The 15,957-nt window shown below is 37.2% G+C and overlaps 1 protein-coding gene across 1 annotated transcript in view; it reads left to right on the forward strand.

Annotated features, from left to right (window-relative positions):
- Positions 1 to 15,637, forward strand: part of LOC140525316 (uncharacterized) — a 50,159-nt gene extending 34,522 nt beyond the window's left edge. Inside the window, exon 8 of the mRNA XM_072640589.1 lies at positions 6,858 to 15,637. Within this exon, the coding sequence (XP_072496690.1) occupies positions 6,858 to 12,062 (5,205 nt within the window). The 3' untranslated portion in view covers positions 12,063 to 15,637. The remainder of the gene's footprint in view (positions 1 to 6,857) is intronic.
- Positions 15,638 to 15,957: the final 320 nt, after the last annotated feature.

Genomic DNA, 15,957 nt, shown 5'->3' on the forward strand with positions numbered 1-15,957 from the left:
AGTGGGTTTGAGAGGAAAGAGAATGAGTTTTTGAATGTGTTGAGTTTGAGATATCTCTGGGACATCCAGTTTGAAAAGTCCTGTAGGCATTAGTTGATGTGGGATTGGGGCTCAGGAGAGAGGCTGGGACTGGGTGGAGATATAGCTAGATAGAGATAGCTATGTCTGGGAGCAGACGAGGTTACCAACAGAACATAGAAGAAGTGGAGGCCCTGAAATAGGCTCTTGGGGAGCCCCTGGAGCTGGGGAGCAGAAAGAGTCTGATATGGAAGATGATCCAACAAAGGAAACTGGAGAAGTAGTAGTAGTAGTAGAAGTAGTAGTAGTAGTAGAGGTAGTAGTAGTAGTAGCAGTAGCAATAGCAGTAGTAGTAGTACTTGTTGATTCAGAGAAGTAGGAGAACCAGGAGATCCTGGTGTCATATAAACCCAGGAAAGACAAAGAGTGATCAGCAGTGTCAGTTGCAGCAGACAGACTGAGAACGATGAAGGCTGAGACAAAAACTAGATTTGGCAATCTTGGGATTTTTGGCAATTTTGGAGAGAAAAATTTCAGTTAAATGATGAGAGCAAAAACCATATTAAAAGGAGTAGAGTTTTTGTATTTAAAGGGTTTTTTAGGGAAGATGTTTTTGTTGTTTTTTGGATTAGGAGACCTGACCATATTGCAAGTCAAGTAGGGAAGGAACTGGTAGATGGGGAGAGGTTCAAGATTTGAGAAGAAGTGATGGAGGTCACAATCTGTTGAAGAAGGTGGATGAAGTGAGGTCAAGTGCATGGTCAAGTACAAGGCCTTGGTCATGAAGAGGAGAGGGAATGATGTTCCGAGGGGTTGGGAGATGGAAAAAAGGGGGAAAGGAGTTCATGTCAAATGATCTTAATTTTCCGAGTAAAGGAAGAAGTCAGATCCTTAGCTAATGGCCTGGGAGTGGGAGAGTGGGGGAGTGGGGCAGCAGGAAGAAGACATGAGAGGCTTTAGGAGAGAGGTTTGGAATAGTTTCTGTGGAGAGAATTAAGGTTAAATAAAAGGATTGCTTTACTGCAGTGAGGGTCCAATTGAAGTTGGATAATGGGACTTTTTTCATGTGTGTGTGTGTGCGTGTGTGTATTTTAATTTGACAAATACCAGACATACATAGAACAGAAAAAGGACTGACTGCACACAAAAGTGTGAATCTCCATGATGTATATATAGCTTGTTTTTCCCTTTGAGAAATAAAACAAATTAACCATGTATGTAAGCTTTAAAGCTATACTGCTTGCCTGGGATTCCTTTTTGCCCTTCCTTTTGTCTTCTTTTGTGCATTAAAAAATTCTTTAGTGACTCTTTTTTCTTTCTCTCCCCGTCACAACCCTCTTCCTAACCTTCTTCTTCCCACACCACTCCCACAACTGACAAAAAGAAAAATGAAATAAGCAAATTCTTTTAACAAATATGTATAGTCAAGCAAAGCACATTTCCACCGTGGCCAGGTCAGAAAATACACATCTTATTATGCTTCTTGAATTAATCCCCTTTCTGTCTGGAGGCAGGTATCAGACACCATCACTGGTCCTCTGGATTCTTGGTTGGTTATTGATCAGAGGTCTTGTTTTCACAAGATCATTGCTCCGTAATGGTTCTGATTTTGTTTCTCTCTGTGTCAGTTCGTATAAGTCTTCTCAGTTTTCTCTGAAATCATCCCTTTCATCATTTCTTACACTGCAGTAAAAACATTCGTTACCTTTGTACAGCACAGTTTGTTCATCCATTCTCCAATTGATGAATAGCCACTAGTTTCCTTTTCTGCTATTACAAAAAAACTGCTAAAATATTTTGGTACATATGGGACCTTGACCATGATAGCTTTGGGGTAGAGACCAGTGGTATCTCTAGATCAGAAGGTGTGCACAGTGAATTTTGGGGGCATAGTTTTCAAATTGCTTTCTAGAATGGATGTCCTGTTTCACACACTCCCACAACAGTGCCTTCATGTACCAATTTTGCAGCAACCTCTCTGTCAATTGTCACTTTTGTTTTTTGCCATCTTTGTCAATCTGATAGATGTTGAGGTGGGACTTCAGAATTACATGAATTTTTAACGTACAAAGTTAGCATGCTTGTATCACTTATGAAATTCTCATATTGTTTCATATTCTTATTTATAATTTCCCTTGGCATAATTTAGTTTATTCAATTTTATTTAGTCTTTTTCTAATTGCTGGACACGTGGCTTATTTCCAAGTTTTCCTATTATAAATACCGCTGTTATGAACAGTTTTGTAGAGAGAAGGCTTTTCTTCATCATTCTTAGAATGTACTGTTAACCAGTGCTACTGAAACTGAAATAGAAAAGCATCTCTATAACTGCATTTTGACTTAGAAAATATGCTATCATATATTGTATTTTTATTTATTTTGCTAAATATTTCCCAATTATGGCATCTGGGAGCCTGCAAGTTTGACACTTTTACCCTTAATAGTGCTATCAGTAATCCAAAGGTATGAACAGATTAATTGCACATGTTCTGGACTGCTATATTTTATTCAAAAAATACTGCATTATTTCTTAACTCTTGTACTAGTCTCGTACTGTGTTTACTTCACATTTCCAGCATTAAATTTTATAAATCTTTAATTTATTGGATTTCATGTTACATTTTAGAGTTGTTTTCATTTGAGTTTTTAATGATTATTTGAAGTTTTTTTGTAGTGTTTGACAATTGATATACTTCTTTAAAAATTTTTTCCTTATCTTTTGTTTTTACATCATCTTCATTTCCAAATATTCCCTACCTTTCCCCTCTCTAATGAATTCCTTACAGTAATGAATGAAATATTGATAATATTTCCTTATAATTATGAATGAAAAATAAATTTTAAAATAAATGTCCAAAAACTACTCAGAATGTTAACTGATCCTGACAGTACTGTGCATATAGTGTTATATACCCAGAGTCTCCCACCATTACAAAAAGAGGAAAGTTAATTTTCTCATTTCTTCTGGGTCAAGCTTGATCATTATCATTATATGTGTTTGTGTGCATATATACATGTATACACACACACATACCTGCATGTATATACAGTGTAGAATGTATATATGCTTTTTTGCATATGTATACAGAAACATAAAACGTACATATCCACAAAATGTGTGTGTATATTTTTTGTTTTATATATGTGTGTATATGTATGTATGTATATGTGTATGTACATGGATATTATGTATCTATGTGTGTATTTTTATGTATACATACACCCCCACCCCTAGATTATACATTTTTTGTTCTTACTATTTATATCATAGATGTGTTTTTTATCCCCAGTTTTGCTTATTTCACTCTGCATCAAGTAAGGTAAATCTTTCAATACTTCTCTGAATTTATTTGGTTTCCTGATTTTTCTAGTGGAAAAATTATGTATTACAGTTATGTATCATGATTATTTGCTTGGCTCTTTACCAGTTGTTGGAAATATATTTTGTTTCCACAAGGTACTATTTAGATACTTTGTTGTGTATATTAAATATACCAAAATACGTTTAACAACTTTTCTTCTTCTGAAGTATATGCCTAGCAGGGGGATTTCTGGATCAAATGATATGGCTTTTATAGTCACTTTTTCACTATAACTCCAAATTGCTTTCCAGAATTAGACCAATTCACAGCTCCATCAATAGTACTTGCCTGACTTTCTTTAGGCAGCTGGGAAAGTAACACAAATGTGTATAGATCTAGACTAAGACATCTTACTTCTACCCCATGGAGGTCAAAAATGGAAAAAAAAAAGTCCCATATGCATTCATCCTTTCAAAAAAAATTTTCTTATCTTATTTTTCCTTAAGATTCTTAACTTTTTGTTCCTTCAAATGAATATAAGTGGGTTTTGTTATTATTTTGTTTAACTCAATGAAGCATTCCCTTGGTAGTTCAATTTGTAGCATGCTAAATCTATAAATTAATTTAGTCAGTATCAATATTTTTATCATTGGCTAGGCCTATATATGAATTCTTGATTTTATTAAAAAGTTTTGGAATCATATGTATTTAAGCCTTAAGTATGCACTTTTGTACATTGAATCTCATATATTTTATACCTTATGTATTTATTTTAATTGGAATTTCCCTTTTTAGCATTTATTCACAGGTTTTGTTATGGTTGTATTGAAATGTTATTGATTTTTGTGGATTTATTTTATATCCTACTTTATTGAAGTTATTTCAGTTTCTTTGCTGATTCTCTGAGGTTTTCTAAAATAGATAATTTATTAATATACTTTGTTTAGTCTCCTCTTTATTAATGGTTTTCTTTAATTTCCTTCTCTTGTATTATTTCTCAGTGGATTTCTAGAATAATGTCACATAATGGTGGGGAGCTTGCCTTGTTCTGGTAGACTTCAGTTGAAGTCCTCCCTCTAACAAGTAGAGGTTGGGTGATCGAGGTCAAGGTGTTGGTTGGAGAATACACCAATGAAATCCCAGGTCCTATTTTTTTTTTTTAAGTCTTTCTCAGGCTAAAGATCCTTCATTCTTTTCAGCTGTGCTTTCTATGGAATTCCATGCTAGGAGTGTTCAGCATGTTGGCTGGCCTCCTTTGTTCCATAAGGCTTATCAGTACACTTACTATTATGTGGCACCCAGAACTAAACACAGTACTGCAAACGTGTTTTGGCCTGGGCAGGATTTTGACCGTTCTCATCCTGTACTCTGTGAAGTCTGATGTCATATGATCTTTGTAGTGGTCATGTAAAATATTTCATGTATGTTGAACTTGAAGTTCACTAAAAACTCCAGATATTTTTTAGGTGAATTGTCTGGTCATGCTTCCTTTTTTTCCTTGTGGAGATGGAACCTAAATGTAAATTTTTTGCATTTATCTATTACATTTCTAATTATTAATTTTAGCCCACTGGTTTGGCATTTTGGGATCTTTTTAATCCTAGTTGAATCCTATATTGTTAGCTTTCCTTCCCAGATTTGTGTCATTTGTAAATTTGATTATTTTTGACATAGATGATTTTGTGTGTGTGTGTGTGTGTGTGTGTGTGTGTGTGTGTGAGAGAGAGAGAGAGAGAGAGAGAGAGAGAGAGAGAGAGAGAGAGAGAGAGAGAGAGAGAGAGAGGCTATGGAATGCAAGTAATAGGCTTCTAGGACTCTATTTCAATCCTGTAATCTTTTTACCCCAAAATAAAATCATTTATTAAATTGAATATGGTAACTCTTCCTTGTCTACATCCCCTTCTGAATTTCCTTCTCTCTGTAGTGTATTTAAAAATGTTTTGTTTTTACTCTTTATTTTATTTTCATCTGTATTAATAGACTATAATTTATTCAGCTATTCTCTAACAAAATAACTCCAGTGGTACCCTATTATTTCAAGGATCAAATATAAACTCATCTATTTGTCATTTAAAGTATTTCATAACCTAGTTCAAATCTACATTGCCCCCTTTATTTACACTTATTCTCCTTCAAAATACTGTGATCCAGTCAAGCTAGCTTTCTTACTGTTTCCTACACACTTCATCTCAGACAGTCCCATCTCCTGTTTATCTTTGTACTGAATTTGGAATTGGAGGAAGAATCCTACTCACTTTCATCTCTTAGAATCCTTAATTTCCTTCAAGGAAGTTTTTACATGAATCCTTTTCTGTTTCTCTCCCCCTGGCTGGTGGTACCTTCTCTCCAGAGATGTACTTAGAAACAACCTGAAGGAGTGGGGGGAATGTGTGGACAAATACACTTTTAAGCTTAATCTGCATTGTTAACAAGTTATGCATCACTTTAAGTCTAGAAACAATAAGCAAAACAAAAACAGAAACAAATTGGGCCCAGATTTTTAGCATTTTACAAGGGAAATATATGTTCATACTTAAAATTTAATAATTGTCTCTCCTGAGCCAGTTTGACCTTGCTCTAACACACAGGTGTTCCCCTGTCCCTCAAGTCCTTTGCATCTATTTTGTATTTTTCTAGTTTTAATTTCCTCTAATGCTATATAGTAATTGTTGGTAGTTTGATTAGTATTGCCCTGAATTTGTAAGTTCACCTAGGTAATGGTGTCATTTTTATTATGTTGGTCAGTCATTATATTTAGTGGCCAACCACTTTATTTAATATATTTTATTACCTAGTCCAACTATGAATACTTAATTATAACTCCCAATTATTTAAGATTTTATGTCTAAAAAGAATAGTTTGTGCCTTACCTGTCTTTGACTTCAGTTCCTCCTCAACAGTGTTTATTTTTCCTGTTCCAAATTGAACATTGTTCTTCTTGATGGAAGCAAAATAAACCAGAATTTGCTGTCACAATGTTCCTTTTTGTCAGTACAACCAAAAGTGGCTAGTTACATGTTTTTATTTCTTTCAGATTCCATTAGTCAAGAGCCCAGGTTTGGAACAAAGGTAACAGATCGGATGCAGGACATTTACATGAAGACATCATCTAAGAAAAAACAACCAAAGGTTCTTCCTCTGCATTTCAAGATGGCAGATACTGGAAAATGTGATGTTAATTTAGAGAAACAGAAGGGCAACCCAGAGAAACAACCCAGACAAATAACAATCACTTCCAGAAAAACTTTTAGTAAGGGGAGGGTACCTAACAGAAGTTTTAGCATGGGGTCAGTCTCTGTTCCACCGTGGAGAAGGAAAAATGTTAGAAAATATGAGACACTTGGAACAAGCTTTGGGGATATGAAGAAGAACCTTTGTAAGTATAACAAATTTAGGAAACCTTTCATTTATCACTCAGATCTGATTAAATTTCATAGACTACATGGTAGAGAAAAACTTTATGAACACAATGAATGTAGAAAAGCCTTTGGGAGACAATCAAATCTTGTTAGAAAATTAGGCATTTCTACAAGACAGAAATATTACAAATGTAACAAATATTGGAAGGTCTTTAACCGGAGGGGAGAACTGATTTATCAGAGAATTCCTCCTGGAGTAAAATTCTTTGAGTGTAATATGTGTGGGGAAGCCTTTAAGGAAAAAGAAATGCTCAAAAAACATGAAAGAATTCATACTGGAAAGAAACATTTTGAATGTAATAAATGTAGGAAAAGCTTTAGTCGAAAAGAAAATCTAATTACCCATAAGAGAACTCATACTGAAGTGAAATCCTTTGAATGTAGTGTCTGTGGGAAAAGTTTTGGACGGAAGGTACACCTTGTTAGACATCAAAAAATTCATACTCGAGAGAAATCATTTGAATGTAAAGAATGTGGGAAAGTCTTTGGTGAAAGGGGACTCTTTAGTATCCACCAAAGAACGCATACTGGAGAGAAATCTTTCACATGTAGTGAATGTGGGAAGGTCTTCAGTGAGTGTAAAGCTTTCAAAAGCCATCAGAAAATTCATAGTGGAGAGAAACCCTTTGAATGTGATGTATGTAGGAAAGCCTTCAGTCAGAAGGGACACCTTATTTCTCATCAGAGAACCCATAATACAGTGAGACCTTTTGAATGTAATGTGTGTAAGAAATCCTTCAGTCAGAAGGGACACCTGGTTTCTCATCAGAAAACTCATAAATGTAGTGAATGTGGGAAAATATTCAGTGATAGTAATGTACTCAAAGACCATCAGAGAACTCATACTGGAGAGAAACTCTTTGCATGTGATAAATGTGGGAAAGGCTTCATACAGAAGTCATACCTTGTTAAACATCAGAGAACTCACAATGAAGAGAAACACTTTGAATGTAATGAGTGTGGGAAAGTCTTTCCTACAAGGGAATACCTCAGTACACACCAGAAAACTCATACGGATGAGGAACTCTTTAAGTGTAGTGAATGTGGGAAAGGCTTCAGCCAGAGGGAAAATCTTACTAAACATCAGACAACTCATACTGGAGAGAAACCCTTTGAATGTAATGTTTGTAAGAAAGCCTTTAGGCAGAGATCACACTTAGTATCTCATCAGAGGACTCATACTGGAGAAAAACCCTTTGAATGTAATGAGTGTGGGAAAGCCTTTGGTGAGAAGCGAACCCTTAATAGACATCAGAAAATTCATTCTGGAGTGAAACCCTTTACATGTAATGAATGTAAGAAAACCTTCAGCCGAAGGACAGCCCTTATTGTTCATCAGAAAGTTCATACTAGAGAGAAAGGTTTTGAATGCAGTGAATGTGGACAAATCTTTAGTAAGAATGAGATGCTAGAAGCTCACCAGAAAATTCATGCTGAGAAGAAACCCTTTACATGTGATGAATGTGGGAAAGGTTTTGTGAGGAAGGCATACCTTATTAGACATCAGAGAACTCACACCGGAGAGAAGCCCTTTAAGTGTAATGACTGTGGAAAAAGCTTTGGCCAGAAGGTACACTTCATTTATCATCAGAAAATTCATGCTAAAGCAAAAAATTTGGAATGCAGTGAGTGTAAAAAACCCTTTGGTGACAAGGTACTGCTTAGTAGACATGAGAAAACTCATTCTGGAATGAAACCTTTTAAATGTAATGAATGTAAGAGATCCTTCAGCCAAAGGACAAGCCTTATTATCCATCAGAGATCTCATGCTGGAGAGAAACTCTTTCCATGCAATGAATGTGGGAAATTTTTCACCCAAAAGACAGTCCTTATTACTCATCAGAAAATTCATACTGGAGAGAAACCCTTTACATGCAATGAATGTGGGAAAGGTTTCATTCAAAAGGTAGGCCTTATTAACCATCAGAAAACTCATACTGAAGAAAAACCTTTGACTTGTAGTGAAAAAGAGGAAACCCCTAATAATAATAAAATACCCCAAAGCCAACAGAAAGTTCCTCCTGGAGAGAAGCGGTTTTTTTGCAATGAATGTGGTAAAGGCTTCTGCTGGAGAGCCAATCTTATTAGACACCGGAAAGTTCACACTGGAGAGAAACCCTTTGAATGTAATGAATGTGGGAAAGCCTTCACTGAGAGGAATTACCTTGTTGCCCATCAGAGAATACATACTGGAGAGAAACCCTTTGAATGTAATGAATGTGGGAAAGCCTTCAGTCGAAGAACAAACCTTATTACCCATCAAAGAATTCATACCAATGAGAAACCTTTCCCATGCAATGAGTGTGGAAAAGCCTTCAGTAGGGGTAAAGCCCTCAAAAAGCACCAGAGAATTCATACTGGAGAGAAATTCTTTGAATGTAATGTATGTAAGAAGGGCTTCAATCATAGGGGACACCTGGTTTCTCATCAGAGAACTCATAAGAGAGGGAAACCTTTCTCATGTGATCAGTGTGGGAAAGTCTTCAGTCGAAGAACAGTCCTTGTTAGACATCTCAAAACTCATTCTGGAGAGAAACCATTCTCCTGTAGTGAATGTGGGAAAGCCTTCGGTGAAAGTGAAACCCTCAAAAGGCATTGGAGAGTTCATACTGGAGAGAAACCCTTTGAATGTAATGTATGTAAGAAAGCCTTTAGTCAGAAGGGACACCTGCTTTCCCATCAGAGAACTCATACTGCAGTGGAAATCTTTGAATGTAATGAACGTGAGAAAAGCTCCGGGGAGAAGGATCATCCTAATAGCCATCAGAGAACCCATATTAGAGGAAAACCTTTCAAATGTATTGAATGTGGAGAAACCTTCAGTGAGAGTAAAGACCTAAAAAACCATCAGAAAATTCATACTGGAGGGAAACCTTTTGAATGTGATGTATGTAAGAAAGCCTTTATTCAGAAGGAACACCTGATTTCTCATCAAAAAACTCATACTGCAGTGAAAGTCTTTGAATGTAATGAATGTGGGAAAACTTTCAATGAGGAGGATCTTCTTAATAGCCATCAGAGAACCCATACTGGAGGAAAACCTTTCACATGTATTGAGTGTGGGGAAGCCTTCAGTGAGAGTGAAGACCTCAGAAAGCATCAGAAAATTCATACTGGAGTGAAACCTTTTGAATGTAATGTATGTAAGAAAGCCTTCATTCAGAAGGAACACCTGGTTTCTCATCAAAAAACTCACACTGCAGTGAAACTCTTTGAATGTAATGAATGTGGGAAAACTTTCAATGAGATGGATCATCTTATTACTCATAAGAGAACGCATACTGGGGAAAAACCTTTCAAATGTATTGAATGTGGGGAAGCCTTCAGTGAGAGTGAGGCCCTCAAAAAGCATCAGGGAGTTCATAATGGAGAGCAACCCTTTGAATGTAATGTATGTAAGAAAGCCTTTAGTCAGGAGGAACATCTGATTTCTCATCAAAAAACTCATGCTTCAGTGAAACTCTTAGAATGTAATGAATGTGAGAAAACCTTCAATGAGAAGGATCATCTTACTACGCATCAGAGAACCCATACTGGGGAAAAACCTTTCACATGTATTGAATGTGGGGAAACCTTCAGTGAGAGTGAGGCCCTCAAAAAGCATCAGGGAGTTCATAATGGAGAGAAACCCTTTGAATGTAATGTATGTAAGAAAGCCTTTAGTCAGAAGGAACATCTGATTTCTCATCAAAAAACTCATACTTCAGTGAAACTCTTAGAATGTAATGAATGTGAGAAAACCTTCAATGAGAAGGATCATCTTACTACTCATCAGAGAACCCATACTGGGGAAAAACCTTTCACATGTATTGAATGTGGGGAAACCTTCAGTGAGAGTGAGGCCCTCAAAAAGCATCAGGAAGCTCATAATGGAGAGAAACCCTTTGAATGTAATGTATGTAAGAAAGCCTTTAGTCAGGAGGAACACCTGATTTCTCATCAGAAAACTCATATTGCAGTGAATTTCTTTGAATGTATTGAATGTGAGAAAACCTTCAGTGAGAAGGATCATCTTATTGCTCATCAAAAAACCCATGCTGGGGTAAAACCTTTCACATGTATTGAATGTGGGAAATCCTTCAAAGAGAGTAAATACCTCAAAAAACATCTGAGAACTCATCATGGAGAGAAACACTTTGAATGTAATATATGTAAGAAAGCTTTTAGTCAGGAGGAACACCTGATTTCTCATCAGAAAACTCATACTGAAGTGAAACTCTTTGAATGTAATGAAGGTGGGAAAACTCTCGATGGGAAGGATAGTCTTATTATTCATCAGACAACTCATAGTGGAGAGCAACCTTTCACATGTGATGAATGTGGAGAAGCCTTCAATGAGTGTGAAGCCCTCAAAAATCATCAGATAATTCATACTGGAGAGAAATCCTTTGACTGTAATCAGTGTGGAAAAACCTTTGGTGAGAAGGAACACCTTATCACACACCAGAAAACCCATACTGAAGAGAAAGCCTTTGAATGTAGTGAATGTGGGAAAAGCTTTAGCCAGAGGGAAAATCTTGTTAGACATCAAATAATTCACAATGGGGAGAAATCTTTTGAACGTAACAAATATAGGAAATCTTTTAGTCAGAGGATGCACTTCATTTATCATCAGGGAATTCATGCTGGAAAGAAACCCTTTGAATGTAGTGACTGTGGGAAAGCCTTTAGTGAGAAGCGAACCCTTAATAGACATCAGAAAACCCATACTGGAGTGAAACCCTTTAAATGTAATGAATGTAAGAAATCCTTCAGCCGAAGGACAATCCTTATTATCCATCAGAGAACTCATACTGGAGTGAAGCCTTTTATATGTAATGAATGTGGTAAAGCCTTCAGCCAAACAGGACATGTCATCCGACACCAGAGAACTCATACTGGAATGAAACCCTTTGAATGCAATGAATGTGGGAAATCCTTCAGTGAGAAAGATCATCTTATTACCCATCAGAGAAGTCATACTGGAGAGAAACCCTTTGCATGTAATGAATGTGGGAAAGCCTTCAGCCGAAGAACAATCCTTATTACCCATCAGAGAACACATACTGGAGTGAAACCCTTTGAATGTAAGGAATGTAGGAAAACTTTCAGCCAGCGGGGACACCTCATTTATCATCAGAGAATTCATACCGGAGAAAAGCCCTTTGAATGTAACGAATGTGGAAAAGCCTTCAGCTGGAGGGCAAACCTGCTTACTCATCGTAGAACTCATACTGCAACGAAACCCTTTGCATGCAAAGAATGTGGGAAGACCTTCATTGAGAGGCAAACCCTTTTTAGACATAAGAGAACTCATACTTCACCAAAATCCTGTTCAGTGTAATGAATGTGGGAAGGTTTTTGGTGAGAGGCAGACCATCACCAAACAGAAGAGAAAGAACACAGAATTGATATCCTTTAATTTGTCATTAATACAGCAAAGCCTTTAGTGAGAATAAAGTACTAAAAAGCCACCAAAGATTTCATACTGGAGAGAAAGGTGCTGTTCTTAGTAGAGTGGCTGGGTAGTATTAGGACACAAGACAAAACGGTCTGGTTGAAAGCTGGCTACATTTACTAGTGCAGTTTGCACTCATTCATCAGTCAAGACTTTTATCTGCCTCTCCTGCTCCAGCTTATCTTCTGACCTTCAATTCACATTTCTAATTGCCTTTTGACAAGTCAAACTACTTGTCCAGTAGACATCTTAAACTAAACATCTCCAAGACACAACTCATTTTTCCCCCTAAACACTTCCCCCTTCTACCTTCCCTATTATCTATTCACCCATCTCTCAGGCTCACAACCTAGGAGTCATCTTGAACCCACTCTTTCACACACACCCCAAATCCCAATGTATTGCCAAGACCTGTTGATTTCACTTCTGCAACATCACATATATGTTTACTTCTCTTCTCTGACACTGTCACCACTCTAGTGCAGACCCTCATCACCTCAGACTTGGACTATTTCAGTAACCTGCTGGTGGATCTGCCTGCCTCCATCCTTCCATCAACCATCAAAATGATTTTCCAAAAAGTGACGGTCTGCTCATGTCATTCCTCTACTCAATAAACTCCAATGGTATGTGTTGCCTCTAGGATCAAATACAGAATGCTCTATTTGGCATTCAAGCCCTTCATAACCTAGCTCCCTTCTACTTTTTCAGTTTTCTTACACTTCAGTCACCGCCACGTGCTCTTTGATCCAGTGACTCTGGTCTCCTGGTTGTACCATGAACAAGACACTCCCATCTCTTGGGCATTTTCTCTGACTGTCCCCCATGCGTGGAATGCTCTCTCTCCTCAATTCCAACTACTAACTTCTTTGGCTTCCTTTAAGTCCCAACTCAAATCTTTTACAGGAAGCCTTTCCCAACTGCCCTTAATTCTAGTGCCTTCCCATTGTTATTTCTTATTTATCCTGTATCTACCTTGCCTTGTATATATTTTTATGTTATCTCTCCCATTAGGTCATAAGCTCCTTGAGAGCAGGGACCGTCTTTTGCCTTTTTTTTTCTTCTTTTTATCCTTTGAGCTTAGTATGGTGCCTGGCACAAAGTTGGCAATAAATGTTTATCAGCTGACAAAGAAAAGCCATCAGAACTCCCAGGGAGGAGTTCAAAAGATGGGTAGATCAATTACCCCTTGAACTGGGGTCATGGTTTCTGGAGGTTCTGCTCATAGGATGCTATTCTAGGTAGGGACAAAAGGGGCAGCATCAGGCCTATGGCAAGATAGACAGCTGTGTGATGATGGGATGTATAGTACCTTCACATCCCGAGATACCATTAGATTGCAGTAAAATTCATAAATCAGTGGAGTATATGGGACTGATTCGGGATTTGATTTCTTAATTGAACATTTCCCCTAAACTACTGCAGTGTTATTTGTTTTTTTAAGGGTAACTTTACCCATATTTTCTTTCATTTTATTTTTTATTCTATGTAACAAAAAAATCAAAGATGAAAACAAGAACAAAATCCCTGTAAAATCAGTAAGTTTTATTTGCAATTAAAACAAATGTGAATATTTTAACATGACCAGAAAAGGTCTTCTTTGCTGTCTTTGCCCCTATGGCTTCCTGCTGCTCCATTTTGAGAAAGGGCCTAGAGCCACCATCTTTCATCCTCTGAGCTTTGCCCCCAGATGTTGCTCTGCCCTTTTATGTGTTGTCTTATTAGAATGTAAGCTCCTTGAGGGCATGAACTGTCTTTTTGTTTCTCTTTGTATCTCCAGTGCCTGATACATTGTAAGTGTGCTTAATGCCTGTTGACTCTGGAAGTCTTTATATTTACACAGGCGTGATATTGTTGTTCCTTAGATAATCTTCCTCAGTGGCTATGTTGCTCTTACTCTATAGTCTTCACTTTGTATTACTTCAGAGAAATATTTTTCTTTGGAATTTACAAATGAGATGATAGTGGATAGAGTGCTGGGCCCGGAGTTAGCAATAGTTGAATTCAAATCTGACTGCAGATGTTTATTAGCTGCATTACCCTGGGTAAGTCATTTAGCTTCAGTTTCCTCAACTATAAAATGGGGATAATAATAGCACCGACTTCCCAGGGTTGTCGTGAGGATCAAATGAGATACATGTAAGTTGCATAGCACAGTGCCTGAGCGTAGTAGGGACTATGTAAATGCTAGCTGCTATTATTATTGTCATCATTATTAGATGTGTCATATATTGGGGCACATCAGTATTACATTATTTTTATAAAAATGTGTTTACCTATTTCCCTGAGTCAAAGAATGTGAAGGGGTTTTTTGCTATTATGAATAATGCTTCTATGAGTATTTTTGTGCAAATAGATTCTATATCCCTGTAACTGCTATTGTACCCTAATGCATGAGATCTATGTAAATGCTACTGGGCATGGGACTGAATTTCCATGACTCCAAGAGAGATTCAGGTCTTTTTCTTTCTTGGAAAAGTCCCTGACATCAGCCTGATATACCAAATGCCATCATCGTAGACTCTTTTGTGGCCATCTTGTTTGTCAATACTTTCTGCTCTTGGTGGATTCACTTGTACTTAGTACCTTTTTCACAGTTACTATCTACAGCTACCAGCCCTCCTTTTGCAGAGCTATAGTATTCATTCATTTGTTTCATTCTATCACTTTTTGGACAGACTTATCAATTAAGAGTTTCTGTCAAACTACATTGTTATTCCAATTTTTTGTTGATGTTTTAAAAAAGTATTAATGTGATAGATATCAGTAGATAATGTGATAGATATCAATCATTTCCGATACAAATGAACAGAAAGAGAGGGGCTTAGGGCGATCTGTGGTGATCAGACTGCAGACACCTAGCCTGTCTCCTGATGCTAAGCCTTTCCAGAATGGCATCATGAAGAGCCACTACCATCAAAAGTATGCACCCATCCTGCCTTCCCCCTTTGCTCAGGCCTCCTGACTATTCACATTTTTTCTGATGGGATGGAGCATCATCAGGGTTTATTGTCCATCCCAGCCTTTCCTCCCAGGATCCTCCAAGCCTTACCATATGCTGTGCCTCTATGCCCTTTAGTCCCCTAGTCCTCTCATCTGAACTACCTAAATAAAGGCCTTTTCCATGTAGGACTGTTGGCCTTGCCATCTCCCCACTGCTGCACCCATCTGCTCTGCAGTGTGTTCTCTCCCTCAGTGAGTGTGAGCTCTTTGAGAGCAGTTGTGATTTTTGTATTTGTATTCCCTATTGCTAGCCCAGTGTTTGGTGTGTAGTAAGCACTTAATCATTGTTGATTTATAACCCTAAACCTTTAAAAAAATTAATTCTGAGCTTAAGAAACACCAGTTAAAAGCTAGCATTTCCATATACACAAACAGAATTTCATATGAAACTGAATCTCAATTGTTTTGGCTTGTGTTTGTTTGTAGCTATATAATAAATTCAAATGTAACTTTCAAAACTGTCTTGCTTATGTGTGATTCTTATCTTCTGTGTATTTTAAAATAATGCTTCAATATCCCTTTTGTCTTTCCTTTTCTTCTGGCAACCCTATTCCCAGTCCTCTCCCACTACCTCCTCCAATTTATTAGAAACAAAACCTTGTAACAAATATGCCTAGTCAAGCAAAACAAATTCCCGTGCTGGCCATGTCCAGAAATGTATGTCTCATTGCAGCTTGAGTCCATATACATCTCTGTCAGGAAATATGTAGTATGCATCTTTAGCAGGTCTCTAGCATCAATTCTAGTTCTTAAAAGTTTTTGAAAGTTTCTTTTGTCA

The sequence above is a fragment of the Notamacropus eugenii genome, chromosome 2 (assembly GCF_028372415.1).
Source record: "Notamacropus eugenii isolate mMacEug1 chromosome 2, mMacEug1.pri_v2, whole genome shotgun sequence".
Taxonomy (NCBI): Eukaryota; Metazoa; Chordata; class Mammalia; order Diprotodontia; family Macropodidae; genus Notamacropus; species Notamacropus eugenii.